The 26,530-nt window shown below is 41.3% G+C and overlaps 1 protein-coding gene across 2 annotated transcripts in view; it reads right to left on the bottom strand.

Annotated features, from left to right (window-relative positions):
• Unc13c (unc-13 homolog C) overlaps positions 1-26,530 on the bottom strand; it is a 417,871-nt gene that overhangs the window by 134,429 nt on the left and 256,912 nt on the right. For both annotated transcript variants that reach the window (XM_038322705.1, XM_038322704.1), the window contains 2 exons: positions 15,755-15,888; positions 5,406-5,491 (listed from right to left, as the gene is read on the bottom strand). In XM_038322705.1, coding sequence (XP_038178633.1) covers positions 5,406-5,491; positions 15,755-15,888 — 220 coding nt within the window. The remainder of the gene's footprint in view (positions 1-5,405; positions 5,492-15,754; positions 15,889-26,530) is intronic.

Consider the following 26,530-nt stretch of genomic DNA (forward strand, 5'->3'; position numbering starts at 1 on the left):
AAGCAGCCAGGTTTAAGAACTCCAGGGAGTCAGGCTTACTTAATACAATGACAAACACAATGTCCATTGATTTTTCTGACTGGTCAAACATTTCAGTAACATACATATCGAGGCATTTAAATGCCTACTTCTTGTTAAACAAACCATAATGGTTATCAATAGTTAACATTTGTCGAGTCCTTACTAACTGGGGGTACCTCTTCCTCTCACTACCATGCTTGCCTGTTGCTCTGTTCTTAACACTTTATCTGTAGGATTTCAGTCAGTATGCAAACGTGGAAACTAAGGGTTGGTATGTTTAACCAATTGTACTACTGAAGCAAACACAGAGCAGTAACCCCCCATATTCAAGCTTGGCCTAACTGCTGTCTCAAGAGGTATTTGGAAGGAACACTGCAGACCAATGGTGTTCTGGCATGGGGTACACATCTGATCTGAGCACCTCTCTCTTCCTGTACTGAGTTCCTCATGTTTTCACGAGAAGCGTAACCTTGGCTGACTGAAACAGAGGGTGAGGGGGCCACACCTCTGGTTGTGTTCTGAGGGTTTCTTCAGAGAATATTGGGGAAGCAGGTAAGACCAACCCCGAACGTGGGGAAGAAAGGCAGCTAGTTCCGCATTTCCTCTGCTTCCTGAAGTCATGATGTGAGTTCTCTGCTCTATCACGCTTGCCTGCCATGATGGCCGGAATCCTCTGGATTTGGTCAAGATAAATCATCCTTCCCTCAGGTTATTTAATTTAAGTCCAGTGGTTTTTTTTTTTTTTTTCAGGACAAGAGTCTTCTGCTACCTGGCTCTACTCAACAAATATTACATCTGCATCAATTATATCACATTGCATATTAAATTTGAAAGGTGGTTTATGCCAGCCATGACCACAAAATGTATTGCCTCAAATGGGCTGAGCAAAGATGGGAATAGAGTAGTTTTATCTTTTAATGAGAGGCTGGTGAGTCCCTGGAGTAAGGGCAAAATGCTGGTCCCCAAAGCATCCAGTCCTTAGGTCCTTGCCAGCTCTGTTGTGTTGACCTGAACTCCATCTGAGCTGCTCACGAGTCATACTCAGACACTTTGGCCACAAGGTGCATTATGTAAGAACAACACAGCCTGTCTAGGTCAGTAGCTTGAAGCAGTGCTCCACAGTCAATTAATTTTAACAATGTTTTATGAGGCAAAGAGGCAGAATAACAACATGCAAAAGAGCCTGCCTGGGGACTGTCCTTAAGAATACACCTTCAATTCTTGAGACGCTCTTAGTCCTAAGCTTTCACTATTAATTATTCCTCGTGAACTGTAAGAAAGAGATGGAGATGTTTCTTGAAGACACTTATTAGGTTGAAATGGGAAAAGGGGAGAGATCCAGATTGTCACATATCCATAACAATCTCCACTGTAACTGACCACCTGGCAGAGACCCTTGGAAATTCTGGGGACTCTTTCAGTCTTTGTATGGTGCCTGAAATATTCTCCTTTCATTAGTACCATTCTTGAAAGTTTGCAAGACTTATTAAAGACTCATTTTAGGGCTAGGGAGAGGCTTCAACCTCTGTAGCTCTTCCAAAGGACTTGAGTTCAGTTCCCAGGATACGAGAGGCAGCTCTCTGCTACTTGTAACCACGGCTGCTGGGGATCTGATACCCTCTTTTGGCATTCTAGGGTACCCCTCACATGCATGTAGTAAACACAAACACACACACACACACACACACACACACAGTTATTTGTTATTTACAGCAACCCTTAACCTGTTATTATCAAGCATTTCCTAGAAAAGAAGCTAATGTTTAGATAGTTTGTGTGCTAATTGTTCAAACTCACACACTAGGAAGTGATGGAGCTTTCTGCATCTTCTGCTCAAATCTCAAATCTTTCATTGCCTCGCAGTTTGTAATCCCAAAGTGCTCGGCTGCAATGGTAAAGGACTCTGGCTTTGTCCTTAGGGGTCTTGTACAAGGTTGTTCTATTTACAACATCCCTCACACAAATGCATACACTAGTTTCTACTAAGGACTTCTGAATACGAGGAGACAAATACAATAGAGATGCAGCATAAAGCCTTGTCATCTAACAGAAGATGCACCATCCAAGTTATTCCCCTATATTACTACATATGCATGCCTTCCTGAAAACGCTAACAAATGTAAAATGCCAACAACCACTGACTTATATATACTCTTAGTGGATAGATTATATGATAGGTGAGATATTTCTAGTTATAGAAAGTCAAATTAACAAAAATTCTTGCTCAGATGATTCTTATTCCCAATGTCTATGAAAATCATAAATTGTTAATTGATTGATTGATCTTGGGTTACTTTTTGATGATAGAATCTCAAAATTTTAGGTTACTGCTTTTGTATTGAATGTGAAATTAGGAACCTATAATTAATAAGCTTCTGACCAAAGCTAAATAAATTTTATTGTAGCATTTATAATTTAACTGTTTCAAAGATATTAAAATCTCAAGTTTTATATTTTTGGGTATATTATATTTACTTGTCTAAAACTGGTAATTATTTTTGGTTTTATTAAGACAGGGTCTCACGACCCAGCTCTGTCTGTTCTGGAATTCACTGTGTAGACCAGGCTGGTCTTGAACTCACAAAAATATATCTGCTTCCGTCTCCCAAATGCTGGGATAAAAGGCATGGGTCACTACACCTGGATTTGAACTTCTTTTTAAATAAATATAATTGTTCTAATTTCCTTTGTGTTGCTGTTATAAAACACTGACAAAAAGCAACTTAAAGGAAAAAAAATGATTTCTTTGGCTTGCACTGCACATGACAGTTTATCACTGAGGGAAGTCATGGCAGGACCTTTAAAGCAGAAACCGTGGAGGAACACTGCTTGCTGGCTCATTCACAGACTCATACCCAGCTGTTTTCTTAGATAGCCCAGAACCACTGGTTATATAAACATGTGTCTCCCACAGTGGACTACTCATACCCAGGTAGTTTTCTTGATAGCCCAGAACCACTGGCTATATAAACATGTGTCTCCCAAAGTGGACTAAGTCCTTCTACTTCAGTTTGTGATTGAGACAATTCTCCACAGACATGGCCACAGGCCAACCTGATGTAGGCAATTCCCCATCAGAGGCTTCTTCTCTCAGCTGTCTGTAGGGTTTGCCAAGTTGATAAGGGTATATAAAAGGTTAATAGCCAAACATATATCAGTAAGTCTATATACTAGCAAACGTGGGGGCACACTGGTAGTATCACCTTGAAATGGATCTAAATCATCAATTCCTCCGGAGTCTGGTGGGGGAGCCACTTTGTCCCACTACCTGATCCTTTGAGCCAATGCGATCCTCTGGCTGTACAGGTAAGGACAGGTAAACAAAATTATGAACATGCCCCCCAAACCATAGATGGGCATGTCCTTCACGGCTACATCTTTTGCTCCATAGAATTAAGATGGCCTTAAGTAGCTATTGTAATCTCCATAGTTTATTATAGACCATAAAAATACACTGCTGAGTTAGAGGAAGTCTCATCTGAGAGTGTGACACTGGAAGCATCTTGCATGGCTGTATGAGAAGACTAGTAGGGTAAAAAGCCCAGTCCTGAGGACAGTCACAGTGGAGAAGGAGTTTTGGTCATGAAGGAATCAGTGCTGACCTTACTCAATTAGCTTAGGTCACTAGACCAATGCTGTGCCAAGAGCTACAGGAAGGATGGATGGAGAAGGAGCAAGTTTGGACAGAGAGGTCTGGGAATTCTACTGCGGACTCTAACATTTTAGATGTCCAAAGGACGGCTGAAGAGTGCAAGGAATAGACCGTGGAGGCAGAGGCTACCTGGGGAGTCTTAGGTGCTTGGTAAACTGCTGGCTGCTGTCTTATTCTTATGAGTGCTTTCAGATCCCAGAGAGTTGTAAAGCGTTTAACTGGAGGAAGGAGAGATGAGAGGACCAGATGGGTCAGTCACATGTTAGCAAAGAAAGACCTCATTCATCCTTGCCTGTGAATAGTGCTAGGATAATTTTTTTTTTTTTTTTTTTGGTTTTTCGAGACAGGGTTTCTCTGCAGCTTTAGAGCCTGTCCTGGAGCTAGCTCTTGTAGACCAGGCTGGTCTCGAAATCACAGAGATCCGCCTGACTCTGCCTCCCGAGCGCTGGGATTAAAGGCGTGCGCCACCACTGCCTGGCATGCTAGGATAATTTTAAAGATTAGATTAATCTCTCTGATTGTGGATGGCAGATCTTGCTTGATTTACCAGAAAACCAAATTATAAACCACAATGCATCTCATTTGTTTATCTTGAGTATTCTTTTTGATGGCATTGCATTACGTTTTAGCAAAGCTGAAAAGCAGAGGTTCCAGGAGCATGGACTCTGAGCTGGTCCTACTGCACCAGCCAGACTTAGAAAATGGTTAAATACTTTCCTAAGTTGTACATCTGGATAAGACGATCTCTTGGCATTCCTCTTAGCATAGTCAAGTCTCCTGAATGGTCCTCTGCGCCTGAAACTCTCCCCATCAGTCTCTAAACTTACCTCTTGCTAGGCTCTGACTTTTCTTTTCTCAAATCTATCTTTGTTGACTTCATTTCTCTTTTGTCCTTTATCTCAAGGTTTGTGCAGGTCTTTGGAAGAAAATGTTCCTTACTGACAGCTCCTTGAAAGCTGTGGTGTCTCTACCTCAAGTCTGCTTTAGGAGAGCCATCCCCAGATCTCCATTGCTATTGTTCTGTTCTTGCCGTATGGCAATCGTCTTGCCCAGAGCAGTGCTTGTAACTTCTGCTTTGTAGTCTTGCTCAAGAAAGGGCTGCAGCTATTACCCCTTGTCCCACCTCACACGGAATGGGTGGAAACCACTTGGTGTCCCCTGGCTCACTGTCCACTTGCTGACTATATCTCAAGAAGGTTTCTACTAGGTTTTGTGTTCAAGCATGGCTGCTTGGTTGATGGTTTCATCGCAGCCTTTATGTGTGGAAGGATGCTCAAACAACCTGTATAGACATAGTTAACCTAAGCTTTCTTTTTTCCTCTGTCTCCCCACTGTTTGATTTGTACTTGCTGAGGTAGAGCTCTTGGTGAAAGTCTTCCTATTGACTCAGTGTGAGTGCTGGTCATACTTTAACCACATCTGTCTAGAAGTGCTATTTCCAAGTCTATAGAGACAAATAGCAGGGACAGTAAGTACTGTTCTCCCATCCTCAGGTGTGACTCACTTTAGGGAAATTTTTCCACAGAAAATTTCTGTCCCTGCACATCTCTTCAGGTAGAAAGCATACTAGGACATTGCAACTTGGGCTGTCTGGTGAAAAAAAAATGTGTTCTTCAGGACTTTTTAATATTTTGCGACCTTCATCTTCTACCATTTTGTCATATGCTTTAAAGCTTAGCTAAATACAGTAATCTATATTTTACTTTACACTTATTCTAGGCAATGGACTTACCCTCTAGAGCATATTTCATGTCGAGAGCAAAGAGAGACCACATGATTTCTGCACTTATCTTTCCCATGTTTAGTTCTTGAGGAAACCTAAAACAGAAGACATCATATTAGTGTATCAAAAGTAGTAACGTCCCTGAAAATCCACATGTCTCATTTCACTCACGACCGCGGTTGTCATCATTCTGCTCATACACACATGCATAGTTTCATTATGCAGTTTCTTTAATAAGCAGGGGTGTATAAGCAGCAAAGAAGAGTGGTCAAATAGATGTTACTATATTGGCACCAAGAGGCAGAGCCCAGGGGTTCCCTGGGATGTCTATGTGATGTGGATAATTATATATAATTTATTTTCATTGTTTGAATTGGAACTTAAGAGACTATCAGGCCATAGTATCTGAACAAAAAGGGCAAAAATAAAACTAAAAATGAATATCTCTCATATACATCACTTCATGCAACCCCAATAAAAAGCTGAATTCAATGGTTTTTCAAGATTCATTTTTGCTTTTAATTATGTATCTGTGTATCTATGTGTGCGAGTGTACATGTGTGTGCAGGTGCCCACAGAGGCCAGAAGAGGATGCTAGCTCCTCTGGAGCTGGAGTTACAACAGTTGTGAGCCGCCCAATGAGGATGTTGGGAATCAAACTTTGGTCTTCTGCAAGAGCAGCAAGAGTTTCTATTCACAGAGCATCTCTCCAGCACCCACCATAGCCAACTTTACAATACACACAAGACAATAAGATTGCTATCAAAAATGTTTATTGTGAGCCGGGCGGTGGTGGCGCACGCCTTTAATCCCAGCACTCGGGAGGCAGAGGCAGGCGGATCTCTGTGAGTTCGAGACCAGCCTGGTCTACAAGAGCTAGTTCCAGGACAGGCTCCAAAGCCACAGAGAAACCCTGTCTCGAAAAACCAAAAAAAAAAAAAAAAAAAAAAAAAAAAAAAAAATGTTTATTGTGAAAGTGCAAGGTTAGTTCAACATTCCCAAACTGAACAATGCAATTTACCAACCAATTGACTGAACAGAAAAAATGATAATTATTGCACCAAATGTAGGAAGCATATGGCAAACTCCAACATCTATTCACATAAAGTAAACATTTTCTGAAAACTAAAATTGAAGTGAATTTTATTCACTATGTTCCTGGGCATGGTGATACAATTCTATAATCTCAGCACTTGAGCACAGAAACAGAAGGAATGTGAGTTGGAGACCAACCTGAGCTAAAATCAAGTTCAAGGCAAATCTGATCTAAAGATAAAGATAGTGTCTCAAGAAACCAAACAACAAAACCTGTGGATCTCATGCTCAACGGTCTACAGTAAGGGCATAATCTGGGCAATGACATTTATTCTCAGTTTTCCTGGTAAGTATCACTAAAGTTCCGAAGTTCTGCAAAAGAAGCAGGAGAAAGAAGAGGCATAGAGACTGGAAGGGAGGAGAGAAAGTTGGATTTGTAAATACCATGACACCCTGCATAAGGAATGCTCAATGTGCTACCAACAAGCCACTTGGCCACTTGATGAGGTGGCATGAGCCATGGAAGACTGCAAGTCTGGAGCAGCCTGGGCTAATACAGTAAGACCCTGTCTTAAAACTAAGAACAAACAACAGCATCCCTAATAAAATAAAAACAAAATTTCTACATCAGAAGTACTTAGCCTATCACTATAAAATGCCACTATAAGAAAGGTTCCACATTATAAAGTCATGGATTTGTAAATACTAACAACAAGCCATTGGCAATTTAAATTAGAGTATTATCTACAATAGCAACAACAGTGTTAAGTATCTAGGTGTAAATCTAGGAGTCTGTATATAATATCCATGCAATGAAAACTGCAGAGTATTGAGGTCAGAAAACCACAGAAGCGGAGAAGACCCCGAGCAGCTAGGGGCAAAGAGTCTGGAGTGAACCAGGTTTCCTGAGAGTTTTTCATATTGTTTTCTACTCCTGTGATGGACACATTGCAGCCACAAATGTAAATTAGAGCTTAGGATGCAGAACACCCTGGTTATAACCATTCGTAGTTTAGGATGCAGAGCACCCTGGTTATGACCATTCATAGTTTAGGATGCAGAACACCCTGGTCTGGCCATTTATAGTTTAGGATACAGAGCACACTGGTTATGACCATTCATAGTTTAGGATACAGAGAACCCTGGTCTGGCCATTCATAGTTTAGATGGAGGGAGGATGAGCTGTGTCTGCGTGAGAAGGAAGAAGCTATGTATAGCAGCTGGAGGCTGCAGTGTTCATAGGACAGACTCCCCAAATGACTTCAAAAAATATTGTATTTAATCTAGAAGTTTAAATCTGAAAACTTCAAAAGAAAGAATCTAAAAATCAGCTGTGACTTCTCAGGGTTTTCACAGTGGTATGCAAACTGGCAAGGCATAGTTCCAATCTTTTTTTTTTTTTTTGGACACTGTTGAATCTGCAGCCTGGCAAATGCAGTGTAAATGGAACTGCTATTTAAGATAGAGCTGCACTGGAAAAACACACACGAGCTACATAGTAAGTAACCTGGTAATGTCAATATGAAAAGACACGGTCTGAGTCAGACAGTCCAATTACTTGATGAGCAAGTAATTTAAAAAGAAAAAACAGAAAAACCCAACCCAACCCAAACCAACCAACCAAAAACAACCAAGGCTAGAGGGAAGGAAAACAAACAAACAAACAAAACCAAACAAAACAAAGCTGGGGAGAAGGCTCAGTAGTTAAGAACAAGCACCGCTCTTGAGGAGGACCAAAGTTCAGCTCCTAGAACTTGCACCAGGTGGCTCATAACCAGCTGTAACTCCAGCTCCAGGGAATGTAACACCCTCTTCAGGCTTCTGTGGGTACTGCACACACATGTGCACCCCCCATAATTAAAGATAAAGTATACTTAAAGAAAAAAGATCACAAAATTCTAACAATATAGGAAAAGAAATATAGCATACTCTATCAACACTCCAAGACATTTAAATTAAAATAACGCTGAAATATGTTGTTTCAGGCTTCAAGCTATAACAATTTGTTAGCATGTGTCATAGATGCTTCCTGTTACCCTCAAGGCCTTTGCTTCTTACACAGGGCAGACACCTGCGCTGCCACACGGTACCCTTCTCTGCTCTGCACCCTGGACTCCTGCCTACTGGCTCCATCACAGTGGAATAATAAGCAGATATTAAGGAAAAAAGACAGAACTGTTGGTGGTAATGTTTTAAATGTGTAATTCCACGGTTTCTTCCTGACACGGGCTTGAAGTTTCTAGCTTTGTTTTGTGGTATTACCTTTAGGCTTCAGAACTACTGAAAATAACACCTCTCTTTCTCAATTTTTGTCTAGAATTACAAAAACATTTCTTTTGGATTTGGAACATGTTACACCCAAATATGACAACTTGCTATATCAAGTTTTTTCAAATGTGTGTGTGCCTGCATGCATATTCAAGTGTGTGCATGCTCTGTGTATGAGAGTTGTTGAGGTCAAAAGGGGTGTAAAATCCCCTGGATCCAGAGTTCCAGGCACTTGTGAACCATCAGGAATGGGTGCTGAGAATGGAACCCAGGTTCTCTACAAGAGCGATGAGTGCTGAGCTATCATCTCTTCCTTCCTTGCATTGACTATTTTAAGAGAAAAGCAGTTTGGGAAATGTCATCAGGTAAGAAGGACTTCCTCTGCTCTGGGAATCGGTTGGAAGACCCTCGTGTGACCTGTGAGAGGGGCCATCCCTACACTCAGAGAGAAGGGGCAGTTATTTCTTGGGAGACACATAAGCCCAGAAGAAGACTTGCTGTCCCCCTCAGGCAGCTGTGCTCTCACGTTCCTGCTGCTGCTCAATGGCATTCCTCTATGACTCTGCCCATCGCTACCGCGAAGACATCCAGGTCTAACCACTGCACTGTCTTCTTCCATGTACTATAACAAGTTCTGTAACTACATTTATATACCTTTCTCTTGTCAACCTGTTCTCTTGCAGAGATCCCAGAGGAGAATTCAGAAGAGCAGAAGAAAGCAACACATCCTTCCTATGCTTCTCCCTCTAGCATTTCTCTACCACAAAGAATTACCACAACTATACATGCGCATTTCCTGGAACACTTGAAGAAACCTTAAGAGCAAAAGTATATGTAGCCTTTGATAAATGCAAGCTTATGGTTTCCAAAAGTAATTTTGGTGCTTTTTCCTATCTTAGGAAGAAAAATATCTAATTATGAGCAAAATAAAACAGATGGAAAATGTATGCCATTCTTTGTGAGAAGAGCCAGTCCACTTCTCTCATAGGTTTTGTCAATGGCTTTGTTCTCTTGGAAAAAATTAAGTTTCAATTTTAGTACTAAATATTTGTTTTTATTATTTTATGTATTTGTTGTCCGTGTGACTAGGTACCCATGAGTGCAGTACCCCATAGGGCCAGAAGAGGGCATTAAGTTGCCCAGAGCTGGAGTTGCAGACAGTTTTGAACCTCCTGATAAGGATGCTGGGAATCTAACTTAGGTCCTTTAGAAGAGCAACAAGTACTCTTAACCACTGAGCCATCTTTCCAGCCTCAGTCTCAAATTCTTCAGAGGTCAGGATCACAAGACCACGATGCTTCTTTTTGTATTGTTTCCTTTATAGACTTGGGGAATATCTTGCTTTGGCTCCAAATCTTATAATGCTGAATTCACCCAGCATTTACAGAACTGAGAATGATATTTAAAGGCAGAACTTTTTCTTCCAATACACTCAGCAGTTGATTATTTCTGTCTTTAGTTTGGGATAGTGATGGGATCTATACATTTCCAGATAAACACATCTCTGGCTTTTCTTTATCAAATAATAGCCATCAAATCCTGTTGCTAAATCTCTACATGACCCAAAAGAAGAGATTTGAGTTTTTCTCTGAAGCTTAACTAATTTATCCAGTAGAGTAATGACTGGTCTCCTTAAGTCCATTGCCTCATCTGCCAAATGGGGTTGATAACAACTGTGTAACATACCAGCTTCTTGAGGGCCATTGTGAGGGTTAAGTGAGATTTTATACCAATATTTTGTAGACTCACTTGTTCATCATGAGCAGTCAGCAAGCATTTGCTGCTGTTGGGAGTAAAATCCTAGCCAGAAATGAGACATAAAGAAAAATATTATCATCTATTGATTTTTAATGAGAAAAATAATTATTGCAGAAAGTGAATTGAAGTTATTTTTATATTTGCTTGGTTGTCTTCAAGAAAAATAAGATGATAATAAAATTAATGGCAAGAAAGTAACTAGCAGAGGAAATTTTTCTGTACTCAGGAGTAAACAGATTTTAAGACTTCTGAACTCTCAGATGGCACACCAATTGTTCATATGCTAATTAGAAACAATCCCCAAACCTTAACAGAAACAGGACTGGAGGAAAGCTATTATCACCATCTACATCGGGTTAACCTGTTGGCAGGTCTATGAATGACTGTTTTAACTGATACGGGAAGACCTAGTCCAGAATGGGAAGTATCATTCCCTGGATTGGGGGTCCTGAGCTGTTTAATAACAGTAGATAAATCAAGTTGAGCACCAATGAACAAGTAAGTGACTAGACACACGCTCATTTTTCTCTGCTCTTGGCTGGGGATGGTGTGAACAACCTTTGAAGTCCAGCCACTCTCAGGGGCTAGAACCTGAAACTGTAAGGGAAAATACACCCCTCTCTTCACTTAGCTGCTTACTGCCGGGGCATCTTATCAAGGTCACTGAAATGAAACCAGAACACTAACCTTACTATGTAGAAGCTATTATGCATATATTTAAAACTTAAATCTTACATGGTATATCAAATATTCATATACATATACATATTTAAGTGTCTCTTCTTAGCTTAACCTGAAGATTCTTATATACAGATTAAATTCTCTCATGTTAAGGACACTTCTGCATTTTCAATGAAGCATTTTCAGTTTAATTTAATTGATAATTTATAGTAGGGCTGTTTAATGAAGGAAGCAATTCATTCCTCCATTACAGTCTGCCTCCTCTTTTTAATTTGTAGCAATTAATACAGAGCATAAATGTTTTAAACCTCGAGTCTTCTGAGACATAACAATTTAACAAACCAATTTATTATTTCAAAAATATCTTAGTTGAATCAGGAAAACATAATCTGCTAAATTTGATAATTTGGATTCATTAGTCATAGCAGACAAAATTAGAACCCATTAAGTTTGGAGTTGTGCTGTGAGGTGCAAAGCAGGTCTGAAGAAAACTGTGTTCTTTAAGGAGCAGGCCATACTCTATACAACTGGCAGTCACACATGCGAGCTGACGTTTTAGCATCATCTGACAAACATGTAATTTTCTCCATAATGTAGTAGAAGAAGAGAACAAAGATAACACTTAACCAGAATCAAAGACACAGTGACCTATAAGGACCATATATAATGTACAGCCTTAACTTGCATCCTGACCGAAACAAACCATACCTGACCCACAAAGGAGGACATTGTATAAGACAACCAGGAACAGTTGACTACAGGATGGGGTTTCTGCAAGACTTGGGTGTTGATGCCGCTGTCCTGGCTGTGATGCGCTACTTTGGTGGGACCAAAACTACCACAACTTCTCGAGGTGCATGCTGACATACAGAAAAAATGAAATAGCTTGATGTCTGAGATTAGCTGAAGGTGATTCAGCCAGAAAACAAAAACTCTATAGCATATGAGCAAAAATTGTAACAAAATTTAATGATTATTAAGTTGAAGTGATGGAAACATGTTCTATTGTGTGGTTATCTGTTCTTTTTAATATCACGACCATGTTCATAATTATTTTTAATGTTAAAAGTAATTTCACAAAGCCACGTGTGAACACAGAAGCCAGAAGCTTTAACACATTGAATACTAGCCTCAAAACAGAACAACATGTCAGTTCTGGATCAAAGCAGCTTACACTCAGGCTTTCCCACCAGAGCAAATGGAATCTTTTAGAATACATGACTTAAAAGAAATATACTAGGTCATCCCTCACTCTGAAAAAAAAATAAAGGAACATACTGCGCACACACACACATACACACACACACCACACACCACACACACACACACCACACCACTCACACCACACCACACACACCACACCACACACACACACACCACACACACACACACCACACACACACACACCACACACACACACCACACACACACACACACCACACACACACACCACACACACCACAACACCACACACACAACACACACACCACACACACACACCACACACACCACACACCACACACACCACACACCACACACACCACACACCACACACACCACACACACCACACACACACCACACACACACACACACACACACACACACACACACACACACAGTGACTTTTAAGATGGATTCATTTCTGTCACTGGGTGCTCTCTACTATGAAGTCTTAACGCGGAACAAAACTAAATTATATTTTCACTCTGGCATGTGTTGCATTTCCTGCTTGTCTTTTATTGCTCAGATAAAAACACCATGGCCAAAAGCAATGTAGGGAGGATAGGGTTTACTGGGCTGACATGTCAGCAGCATAGTTCATCACTGAGGGAAGCCGAGGCAGCAACTCAAGCAGAAGCCACGGAAGAATGCTGTGCCCTACCTTGCTTTCCCTGGGTGTCTCAGCCTGCTTTTTTATACAGCTGAGGAGCACCTGCTCAGGGTGGTACACCCACAGTGATCCGGGTCCTCCCACAGCAATAAGTAATCAATAAAATGCCCCGCAGACTTGCCTATAGGCCAACCCAATGGAGGCATTTTCTCAATTGAGAGTCCCTCTTCCCTGATGACTCTAGCTTGTGTCAAATTAACAACAACAACAACAGCAACAGCAACAGCAGCAGCAGCAGCAGCAGCAAAACCTAACTGGCCCGGGAGCCACATTGGCTGGCTCACATTGCAAGCTGAGATGAAGGCTAGTTGTGGATTATGAGCCTGGCATTCTAACAGAGGAGACTTAAGAAGCCAATTCTTGACAGCAGGAAATTTTCAGAATCTTCTGGCATTAGAAAGAAACAAGATGAGAACAAGGATGAGGTCCAGAGAACAAAGAGGAAACAGTGTATAGGGAAAGCAGGTACTCTAGCTATTACACATAAAAGATCAGGTTACTTTGTTCAGAAATAGGAGGAATCTGAGGCATGAGAGAGATGAATTATTAATAGATGGCAAGATCCTTTTGTTGAAGACATCACACACTTTAGTTGCAGAACACAAAGAAATAAATCTTGAACTGACCAGGAAACTCCTCCTGCTGACTACTTTTCCTAGTGCTGGAAGGGATGCTGTGTAAGCTACTGGAGGAGAAAAAAACATATCAATGGATGTATCCAACACTGCACTGATGTGGGATGTCCTTCTGTATATGTGCTGCTTTTATTGGCTAATCAAGTTGCTTTGGCCTGTGGCAGGGCAGAATATAGCCAGGCTGAAAGAGATATATAGAGAGTGGGTGGAGTCAGAGGGATGCCATGTAGCTGCCGAAGGAAGATGCCGGAACTTTACCGGTAAGCCACAGCCTCGTGGTGATACACAGATTAATAGAAATGGGTTAATTTAAGATGTAAGAGCTAGCTAGGGATATGCCTGAGTCATTGGCTAAACAGTGTTGTAATGAATATAGTTTTTGTGTGTTGATTTGAGTTTGGGCGGCCGGGAAACACTTGTGCAGTCTCTGTCTACACTGCACCCTGCAGACTACAACACCCATCTTCCAGGCAAGATGTGCCACATGGTGCAACAGTGGCAAGCCTCTCCTGATTGATTTGAGGCCTGTTCCCGCAATGGGGATTTCATGCCTGGTATTACAGACATGGTTAGTACCTAAGGGAGAGCCTACTGTTATTTTTCTACATCGTCACGTTGCCAAATGCCTTCTAAATGTTTGTGTTTATATCCATAGGCTTGTACTGTCCCCAACCTTGGTCAGAAAAGTTTCTTGCTGAAGGGGTAGTGGTTAGTATAGAGTTACATTACTACAAGTGCTGAGAATGCCACCATTAAGAGCTTAGCTGGAGATGAACATCTATACCAATCACAAGCCACAAGGCTAAGGGATCATGGAAATGAGGCCAGAAGGGTGGTAAGAGCCAGAGGATGTGAAAAGACACCTTGAAACACCATCTGTTGACATGCCATGACTGTGGCACACATGAACTCATAGCAACAATGACTACCTGCATAGGCCTGCATGTGATCAAGGCCATTAAAAATTCCACCATGGAGTAGAGAAGAGCTACCAAGGCCCCATCCCTAGCTGAGGAACCATTGCAGTTGATAGCTGATTGGACAGAGAGAGTCAGGTTTTTTTTTATGGTTGCCTCAAGCCCTAGGGGATGAGGCCACATTTCTAATTGGATATAGTGGGCTAAAAAATTTAAATGAACAGGGGCATGGAGAGATGACCCAGCAGTTAAGAGCAATTGCTGCTCTTTCAGTAAAACTGGGTTTAGTTCCTAGCACCCACATGGTGGCCTCCAACCATCTATTAACTCAAATTCCAGGGGAACTGATGCCCTCCCCTGGCCTCCATGAACACCGCAGGCACATGAGAGCATACATACATGCAGGCAAAACACATATACACAAGATAAAACTAAATAACCATTTAAAAGTAAATTTTTTTTCTTTCTCATGGTTTATTTTTTTATATATTTAAGAATTTCCATCTCCTTCCCTCCTCCTCCCCCTCCCTCCGCTCCTCCTCCCCCTTCCCGCCCCTCCTTCTCCCCCTTCCCTCCCCTTCCCTCCACCCATACCTCCCCTCCCTCCCTCTCAAGGCCAAGGAGCCATCAGGGTTCCCCACTCTATGCTAAGTCCAAGGTCCTCCCAACTCCCCCCATAAAAGTAAAATTTATAAATTTATAAAATTTATAATGAGTGGGTAGTTAAGAGGCAACAAGGTAGAACTGAAACACTATTTTTCTCATACTTGCAATTATAATTAATTGATAACCTAACAAATTATGATTCAGGCTGTGTTGGGCAGCAAAGACAATAAAAGTGATCAATCCAGTTTTCCACAGTAAGTCTGGATATTAGTGCCATTGTTAAGATGGTACAAAAAAGAAGACACAAGAAAGCTTTCACCTTACACAAAAGTCAAATTCTAGGAGAATATTTGACACCACAACCAAACAACTATATTCCTTAGAGTTTAAATAAAAATGTTCATTATCACTGAATTGATATTTACTGATAAAAGAAAATAATTTCTATGGTTTAATTAAAAAAAACCAACTTCACTGTCATTAGAATATAGGTAGCACATAAATCCAGGTAATGCATTTTCAGTGTTAGAATGAAGTCTGCCAACTCAAGCATGCAGCGTACTTACTGATTGAGAACAGGGGTGTAGGCAGTTTTATCCTCATCAATAATAGTGACCATCAGTGTAATCAGCTGTGGCCAGAAGTCCAGGTTCTTGGTGGTTGGTCCCTGGTCCTCCCGAGGGACATCCTGCTTCTTACTCTGTTTACAAGACAAGCAACAGGCAAAAGAGAAGGTTAAAGGGAGGGCTGCAGTTGCATGTACTGTCCTGTCCCAGAGATCAGAGGAGCAATTCTGAAAACGTGTGTAGGTCAGAGGGAAATTAAGCCATTGAGCTCAAGTTCCCTTTCTTCACTGAGTAGGAGGAAGTTAACGGCTAGCCTCCTCGTTCTAGTCTCACATTTGTTTAGGGCTTAGCTGCTAGCAGCCTCTCATTTGACTCTGGAATGTAGGCTATTTCTCTCTCTGAATGCTGGAGACTAACCCTTTAATGTGGCTTTTTCCACAGACAGAGACCCAAGCTTATGTGTACAAAGGTGTGTGTGTGTGTGATTGTGTGTGTGTGTGCGCACACGCGTGTGTATGGGGGTATTTTTCAAGCCTAAGTATGTTGTCCTAAGTCATGGTAGGATAGGTTAAGAAACTCAAAGCTGTCTGGCCATAAAACACCACAAAAAACTTCTCTATTTAGCACCTGCCACATGCTTCGTCTATGACTCTGGTCCTGACCACAACTTTATCTGACAAGCTTCATTTTCATAAATCCACCTTTTTCTTCTTTTACTTAAACCATCTTTAATCTCTTCACAGTTCTACACACTGTCTGAATTCTTTAAGGATCACCTCTAGAAGGCAGATTGTGACCTGGGATGGTCTGAACTCACTTTAAGGTTAGGGGAGTACAATAGTGATGGTAATTTTTCCCCCCAGAGATAGGGTTTTTCTGTGTAGCTTTGGCTGTCCTAGAACTCACTCTGTCGACCAGGCTGGCCTCGAACTCACAGAGATCTGCCTGCCTTTGCCTCCTGGGTTCCGGAATAAAAGACATACACTACCACTGCCTGACCAATGGTGAATGTTTTATATATAAATTTCATTTTCAATATACAAAATTCTTTCCAACATGCAGGTAAATTATTCTTATTATTTATTTTACTGAATATTTTTCTTAGAGTATTCATTTTACATTCATTTGTTAGATTTAGGCAGAAAATATAAGGTGAGACATAATTTCCACTCAAGAATACAAATAGGTAAGACACACAGCATCTATGACTATTCTTTCTAAGTCATTTTGATATGTCCAGAATTATCTGAAACCTCAGTTTGTGGCTCAAGAAAACTGATTTAAACTGTGTCTTAGATGTGACCCAGTTTGGTCTGTTCTACATCTAGTCATTGTGTCTTCTATTGGGACCAGAATTTCAGTCATCCTGCGGTGAATGGCCCCGTGTGTTCATCTTTTAATGTTTACCAGGGCTTATAACTTCTCTGTTCCAATAAGTTATCCCTGCATTACCATTTTCACTGTGTGGAAACACAGCTGCATAGTTCATTCAGTTTGGCAATGGGATGGAAGAGAAGATTCAGGTGACTGGCTCTGGAACCCACAAATACGGATCTTTATCTAAGACAACGCTGATGTGTCTCCAAATAAAACATACAGAATTTGTGTGCATATATGTGTGCATGTGAAGGAATGGTGACTGACATGGCCCTCATTCAAGACAGGTAAGCAACCATGAAAGGCTTTTTTTTTTTTTTTGGTAACAAGTTATAGCTATGCTGAGACTCTGAAAGATCTGGACAGCAAAAGGAGTAAAGCGATATAAAAAAATAAGACAGAAATAAGCTTCAATATGCAATAAAAACATTGGAAGAGAAAATTCAAAACCAGTAATGTGTTTGCCACTTCTCATGCTGAGGTGGTTGTTTAACTCCTCAAACTTCTGAGATAAAGAAATCTTAGTTCCAGCACTTTGCAGGTTAAAAATAGAACTCTGTAATTGGCTTATGAAATAGGACAGAAGTTTCAGACACTCGGGAATCTAAGATCCCCGTGAAGACCAAGGTGGGCTGTTTATTGGCTAGGAAAATGGAGAGCATTTATCCAGGTCTACATTTAGACTGGACTGAGGGTGAGGATCTCTTGAGTGTCCTCCAATCTCCAGGGCAACCTCTGACAGTCCTGGAATCTGTGGAAAACAGTCTTCTGGCTTTTCTGTTGCAGACATGCGAACTCTCCCTTTCTGCCCATTATCTCTTCTGTCTCCAAAAGCTGTACAGGAGAGATCTTCTCAACCCATCACGTTGAAATAAAACACCTGCCAGTCTTGAAGACTGGACACACAATGCCTAGACCGCATACAACAGAATTCTGACCCATGGACGGCAGCAAACACTCTAGATGGCTAAACCACAGCTTCTGTGGCAACTGAGCCAGACTAGTTGGGGACTGAAGCGACCTCAGAGAATTTTCCCGTGTTCCCAAATAAAGAGAAGAGAAAGCCACGTATGCTCTTCAAATCAGCCACAGGACCAATCCACTTCTACTACTGGGTTCTCTGCCACACTTTTCCTCCTGTTATCAACACATGGCTCTCCCGTGGTCACCCTGGGTGAGGTTTTACAACTTCCCTGTTTGCCATTGAGTCTTTGCCTAAATGAAGTGATCATGGCTGATTTACTTACTATTTATAGAAAGAACTGAATTTCAACCCCATGTTTTCATGGTTTACATGGTCTTAAGCTATTTCCAAATATTAAGGGCTTATCATTTCAATATCCTAACAATATGGGATCTGAGGGCTAGCATAATAGCTACTTCCTGTTTTTATCTAAAAAACAAAACAAAAAAACATAAGTAACACCTGAAAATGTACAACCTTTCTGGTTCCTTCTTAGCATTAACTTCAGGTCTTAGTTATACAGTTCGTAGATAAAACAATGAATACTGTATGCTAAAAATTATCAGACTAATTATTCTGAGCTTCACATCATAAGGAAATCTTTCAGTAAACAAAGTCATTGTGTGCCAATGTTATTGGTGAAATCCCTGCATCTGTTCTGAGATCTTGACCACCATGGCTATTGAGTGTTCATCTGCAGTTTGAGAGTGATAAACACGGCCAAGGGCTAGTTTATATCTCCATTTGATTTTTTTCTCCTAAATTTTAGAGTGATCGCACTTAACTTCCACATTCTGTTTAATCAAAGATTCCTACAAAGTTACTAATTTGTACTGTTCATATTGCCAGGGCCTTTTCATTTATGTTTCCTACTAATGCTGAATTAATTCTGCACAGTTTCGAGGGTCAGGAGAAACTGGATCTGGACTCTATGGGGAGATCCAGGAGGTTCCAGGTTCCGCTCTCAGCTCTTCGTAGACTCCCCACTCTGTTGCCCCAGACAGAACGACACAACCGCATCTACAATGGCATTGAGATCACTCATCTTGGCAAACAGAAAAGACTTAACAATGCCTTAAATTACTATTGAGCAAAATGACATGAATCTCTTGTTTTGGTTTGAGCAATACAGCAAGATAAGGAAATACCCTGAGGGGGCCTCTGTCTAGGAACAGAAAAGCAAGGACGAGAAGGAGTTGTTGAGGTGTTTTAACCTGGTCTGAGTCTCTTGGTCAAGTACAGCAGTGAAGTATAGGGCCCGCTCTCGGTCAGCTCAGAGACAGACTAGAATTCAGACTCTTGCACTTCAAGTGAAAGCAAGGAAACTTCCCACAGACAATAGAAAAGAGGAGACGATGCCGAAGTTAAAGTCAACGTAGAACTCAAGGCAAATTTTGTTCTCAGTGCTGCCCAGCAGTTCTTGGCTGATCCCACAGGGCGGAACATTTCCCTTGTGCTCTACCACATTTCAGTCCTGGAAATAGCTGCACAGATGACATCTACTGTGACTTCTGCATCATCCTGACATCATTTACAAAGGTTCACCTGCGGTCACATGAGGTCAGAAAAGCTAGAAAACTATGCCTTATGAATTCAATGCTTTGAAGAGTGTCTGTTATCACCTTTCTAAAAATTGCCAAAGTAGCAGATTCTATTTGTCAGCACACAAAAAGGCAGATGAAGCTATTTCTTAAGAGGACAACTGGGCATTTTCAGAACTATTGATAAACAGTAACATTAGTCTCTTTCATTAGAGAATATTTTTGACTTTTTGCAACCAAAATATATAGATAAGACCTTATATAGTTAATAGTGCGTTACTCCTGTACAAATGGGGGAAAGATCAAGTTTGATATTTCGAGGTCAGTGTGGTTGTTAATATCTACACAATGCAAGCTCAACATGGTAAATGTTTATTTTCAAAGTTCATAGCACAGCTAAAATTGCCAAATTATATATATATATGTATATGTATTATACATTTACATACATATTGTGTATATATACATTTACATATATACATAAAACACCAATAGAAGCAGTATGCTGTGCACCAATAGCAAAAGCTGTTTGTTCAAGTTTAGCGGTCATTTGAATAAAATTGTAGACATTGAACATACTCCAAGTGAAAAAGTAAAAATCAAAATCCCAGAAAACAGCTTTGTTTACTGTCATGGCACCCAGAATCACTGGTTTTTTATCCTTTCTTTCTCTTCACCTGGAGAGAAAGCATCCTGAGTATGTTACTGAAGTTGCTCTCAGTGCTGGCTAAGAGAAGTCTCCCTGTATGATCTTAAAGCCCCGTAAGCAGCGTCTCCCCTGAAAGACAGCCCTGTTGCCTTTTCTTCTCCTTTGGCACGATCACCACCTCTTAGACCACGTTCAAGGTCTTCACCTTTGATCTAGCTACTTCAAAGGTTCTTGCTGCTGTTGATCTGTAACGCCACTGTCAAGGCCGCTTTCCTCATTGCCTGGATTATACTGGCACATGGTAAGTCACTTAAGCGCTGCCCATGCAGGGAGAGAGGTGGGCAGCTATGCTAATGAAGCAGGAGACCTGGACTCCCTTTACCGGATTGAGCATACGCTTGAGTAGCCCTTAGCAGTCTGTGAGAAAATCTGTTTCCCTTCACCACAGACAAAGCAATGGCTCCTTCGTCTTCTTGTATAGAGTCAATATTCTGACTCTCCCCATCTGTGTCAAAGATGCATTTTAACATCCACGCTAGACAAGTTTCGGGAAGCTATGAGTCATATCCCGTGCAAGGAATCTTAAAGAAACATCTTGAGTTGTGAAATGAACCTGTATTAGGAACTGCTGTTGGCCAATGCTTCTCTAAGCTCAAAGCACTGGTTAGCTGCATCACCATCACCTGGGTGCACGCTGAGACACAGCTCTTACAGCCCTCGTGGAGGGCCTGGTAAGTCAGAAAATACCAAAAATAGTTCTAGGAACCTGGACTTACCTACACAGCACTGTTCTATGAAGTCTTTATGCTCCTAGGAAGAATCCACCACTAACTTGTAATTTAAGTCAGGCAAAAGAACCCTCATTTAAAGAAAATGTGGGACACAATTTCTGAATGCCAGAGTCAGCCAGACATTTGCTAGATTTTGCATTCTATCATGACAACAAAAGTCTTTGGTTTCACCTTTGTACCTGACAAGGTTCCAAATACACATAGGTCCCTGTCTGTGGGAGGAAGCAGCGCATCTTGCTGACGATTTAATCATTAATTAAGAAAATGCTCTACAGCCTCACCTACATACACAGCTGCCTGCATGTTACAATCTTTGTAGAAAACTTTATTTTTCAGATGAATATACATTAAGTACGATCACGGACATCCTCAAATTGTGCACTTCTGATGACTGAGAACAACAAAATGACCAAACAGGGGCCGCTGAGATGGCTTAGCCGTTAAGAGGACTGGGGCTGCTCTTGCAGAGGATCTGGGTTCAGTTCCCAGCACCCACATGGTGCTCACAAATGTCTGTTCCCAGGGATCTAATGGCCTCTTTTGACCTCCTAGGACAATGGCTTTACGTAGTAGACGTATATGTAGGCAAGGCACTCATATATACAAGATTAAAAATACGTAAATATCAGTATTTTTTTTAAAAGAACTGTCTTAGGGTTTCTATTGCTGGGATGAAACACAATGACCAAAAGCAACTTGGGGAGCAAAGGGTTTACTTCACTTACTCTTCATCTTCAAAGGCTGTCAGGGCAGGAACTCAGACAGCACAGGAACCTGGAAGCAGCCGCTGATACCAAGGCCATGGAGAGCATTGCTTACCGACTGGCTTGCAACTCTTCATGGCCTGCTTGCTCAGCCTGCTTTCTGATTGGACCCAGGACCACCAGACCAGGGGTGGTACCACCCACAATGGGCTGGGCTCTCCCACTCCAACCGTTAATTAAGAAAATGCTCTACAGCCTCGTCTACCCCTGGATCTATGGAGGCAGTTTTTCATTTGAGGTTCCCTCTGCTCAGCTCTGTAGCTTTTGTCAAGCTGACATGAAACTAGCCAGCCCGGAAGGGAGTGATAGCTGTAAGCACAGTGAATTAGAGACCACACTGGCGTAACATGAGAAGAACTTTAGCTTTCTGCAGTTTAAAGCAGGAAGAGGCGCTGACACTGAGTCTGCTGAGTCATCCCATTGGCTCCAGCTACCTTTGAATCCTATTGCACCAGCCATGGGGTGTCTTATTTCCCAAACTGGGAGCCGAGGAGCAGACAGCAGCAGTGCTTGTGCATCATAGCTGCCTCTCTGTTACTGGCTTGTGGTCTTATAGTCACAGAGAAATGGAAGCATGCCAAATGCATGTAGGGTCCATTTTTAGGTTCAACACGGAGATTTCCTGTACAGCACTCCCTGGAGAAAAGATGTTTCCACATTGGGCTGTGTCTGAGCACCCGGGAGGGTGTGATGAGAACTTTCCAGACACCTGAGGGTTCACACTTCCTATGCTACGCAGAATCTCTAGTACCCTGAGTTCCATCCGCAGCACTCATGTGGAAGGAGACAGCTGCCTCCTGAAAGTTGCCTGCGACCTCAGCACAAGCACAGTGGCATGTGCATGCCAGCACGAATACAATAATTAATTAATATTTCTAAAAGTGGAGCTTTATGGAGGTGATTACATTGTTAGGGTAGAACCCTCATAAACACAATTCATTCCTGTATGGAAGAGGCCTAAGGGACTTGTTTACCCTTTACTCTTTTGTCCATGTTAGGGTTTGGCGTAATCTCATAATGCCAAGTTAATAGGTACCAAATTTGTAGGTATGTTAATTTGGGGTGTCCTAAACAGCTAAGAAAGTAAACGTTGAGCACTTGATAGAATGTTGATTTAAATAAATGAAGATTTAAATGGCTTTATGCTATAACCAACTAGCGATGAGAAAGGTGTTCACAAAATCTCTTCTCTTTCCTTGGGTACACAGCTACACTGCAGGGCAAAGTTACTGATGGCTTTACACACAAACCATTCATTGGAGGATAATGCTTTCTTCCCAGGAATGTGGAGGACTATTATCAAGATATAGAAAATGGTGAAACAGATCTGTGTGTAGGCCAAGTCTTAAAAACAGGCAGCCATGTCTCCTGGAACTTCTGTTCTTACAGCCATCATGGAGTTCGGAAGAGGTCACATGGAGAAGGATCAGGTTCCAGATAACAGGTCACTTGCCTGTCCCCTGAGATGCTATACTAGAGATTGGACCTCAGTTCAGTCCAGTCACACCAGTCAAAGCCACATGCAGGAGAGATGGCATTCACCATACAGTCCTTTGCAAATTATATAGATCTCTGGGCAAAATAAGCTACATTTCAAAACCATTATGTTTTAAGGTACATTGCACTTCGATATATTAACGCACACCAAGCAGGATCCTGGAAGTATAATATAAACAATGAAATGAGTGTTAGTGAGAGGCTGTGTGGGAGTAGGCAGAAGACCAAGAGGTTTCCGGCAGGTGAGTGGAATCAGGAGATTTGTTTGTTGGAGTACGGACAATGTGAAATAATTGTTTTTGTCTTTTGCTAGACAAAGTTGATACCTGTTATTTAGTGAGAGGAAGAGGACAGTGCTGTCTCCTGCAGTTTGTGTGGACAGCTGAGAACAATGTAGGTACAGAAATCCCAGGAGAGACACGGGCTTTCTCACAGCCGTGTAGAATTACAGGGAGTGATCAGTTTTAAGGCAAAACGCTCATTTTTTTTTCTAAGTGAATTCAGAAAAATACAAAGATGCCAGTAGACATTGCTGGGGGCGGGTTAACTGCTGTGCTTTGAGGATGGGCCACTGGCAGGATCCCCACATTTCAGTGCATGTCCCACAATCATGCAGAAGGGCAGCTCTTACAGGACTTAGTGCACTGTTAAAAATAAACAAACGAGGAGTCAGGAGGGTGTGTGAAATTGTAGGAGAAAATTGGCTTAAATATGATCATATTTCATTGGATAGATGTTTGAAATTCTCAAGAATAAAGGAAAAAATTATACAAAGAAAAGCAACACTGAAAACATTGTTTTCTGCCCATGATATAGTGGGTGCACTCAGAGACTCAGAACAGCTGTGGCTGCCTGTGCGAGACCTGTACAAGATGAAGCCAGACCAGATTCTGGCAGAGCTGAGGGAGACCATCTCCCGATCCCACTCCTTACAAGTGAGGTGGGGGATATAGCTTGGTGGTCCAGCATTTGTCTAATTTGCATACGTCTGTAGGTTCCATTCCCTAGCATTGCAAAGAATGAAAACAAAAATTCATAATTACTTGAGAATATGTATCCTAATAAGATAGATTTTGTTAGTCTGTAACCTGGAAATATCATGCTCTAGACAGTAAGTGAATACATTTTATATCACAAAATTAATTTAAAATTGGGCTAGTGAAATTTGACACATTAATAAAGGCCAATTTATTTTTTTATAATTACCCATTGACTTTTTATAAAAAATTTAGTTTCCTTGTGTCAGTGGGAAACTCTCATATCATGTTGAAAATCTGAGGGGAACCTTTCTGAAGGTCAGAACCCCAGAAAGCTATAAATAACAGAGTACCTGCTTGAAACCTATAAATAAAAACCTGACAAGATGTCAGGGTAGAAATCAGAATTATTCACTGGAAGGCCCTCCTGTGTTCCTGTACATCCTGGGTTCCTCGGAAGTGGACCAAAGCTGCATGGAGGTGTTGCAATTCAACATGAGTTAGCCTGATTCTGTTGGCATGTTCTATCACATCAGGACATAATGGCAGGTTGCTGACGTCTGATGTTTTAGGCTTGAAAAGGCTTTAAAGATTCTGGGTCCTATTTTTCCCTATGCCTTATTATTATATGGCACTTCTTGATACTATATAGTGAACAAAATTACTCAAGATAATAAAATTTTCCAAAGATGAAGCCGTGTAGTCAAGACAGTTACCATAGCATTTCTGAACTGTTTTTCTGTGTTGCAGAGAAACACTGACTGGTGCCAGTCAATGGATTGGACAATGGTCACTTCACACATGCTGAGCGTCTTAGGAGATGCAACATGTCACCACGTCACTGCGTTCCCCAGTTAGAGTATAGAATACAATGGGAGTAACTAATAAACACACTGAAAATATTGAATGCTATAAATACCAAAAGATGGCTCTATACAGTGGCATAGGCAAACTCAGCTAATGACATCATGAATGAGCAGTGTGCTCACAGAAAGTTCTTACTCAGTATTTCCCACTACCCTGAGAAGCAGCAGAGGAGGAAACAGTCAATACTAACTGAAGATTCTTGACTAACTGAAGATTTCAGTGTACCAATGCTCATATCCTTAAAAATAAGGAAAAACTAACAGTGGGAACCAGCTGGGGCCCTCACACCACGGTGGCTCTCTCCTTTGTCTCACATTCAACAAACCCCAGGCCCCCTTTGGACACCTGAACTGGCTGTCACTTTTCCTTGCTATTTTCTCAACTCATAGTAAAATAATAAATTGGGAAAATTCTGAAAAAACTGAAATCAGAAAAGGGAAACTAACCTCTTTTCCAACTTGGTGATGTACCTGTAAGTAGACAGGGCCTTGTGTTTCCTCATTCCATGTCTGTAATAGCCAATAACATCTTTTCATAGCCAATAACATCCACCTAGAATTTCCTTTCAGAACTAGAAATTCACTGGGAATATACAAAATTTGTGATGCAGTGTTCCTTTTAAAACTTTAGTGTATTTAAAAAAATCTGTCTACATTGTAATGCTGTGTATGCATGTGTGTGGGTTTGCGCCCAGGCACAGGTACCACTGGGTACCCATAGAGACCAGAAGAGAGCACCAGATGCCCCGGAACTGGTGTTACTCTCGGTTGTGAGCACTGGGAATGGAACTCAAATCTCTGTAATCATAAAACACAGTCTTAAGCTCCCAGCCATCTCTCCGGCCCCTCTGGTGCACTCTTCCAGTTACACATCTTCTTATCAGCGCTGGAATCATTACTTAGGAGTTTAAGATGACATGTGGAATAGTGATCCAGAGGACCAGTCAGTCAACAATACAGTTTGGAAGAGTGGACCTCATGCTGAGTTGCGGTACAGAGGCATAAGAGGAGGAGTCAGCAAAGGTGATACTTGGCTGATACTAAAATTTCCAAATCAGCCTTATCCCAAGTAATGACAGCTCAACCCTACAGTGTCCAAATGAAATTGTAAAAAGATGTCAAATCATTAACAACAACAACAACAACAGCAACAACAACAACAACAACATCTGTGCCAATCTACTTATAGATGTAAGAACACAGGCATGTTCAAGTTTATTTGTGGTGGTGAGTAGAGAGAACCCATTCTTTCACTTCTGCTGGAGTTCTGGAGGGTCTTTTCATGTACACATAAGCTAATCCCTTCTTAGCAGAAGCGATTCTATTATTTTCCCTAATTAACAGTCACAA

This window comes from Arvicola amphibius, chromosome 3, assembly GCF_903992535.2.
Source record: "Arvicola amphibius chromosome 3, mArvAmp1.2, whole genome shotgun sequence".
NCBI classification, from domain to species: domain Eukaryota; kingdom Metazoa; phylum Chordata; class Mammalia; order Rodentia; family Cricetidae; genus Arvicola; species Arvicola amphibius.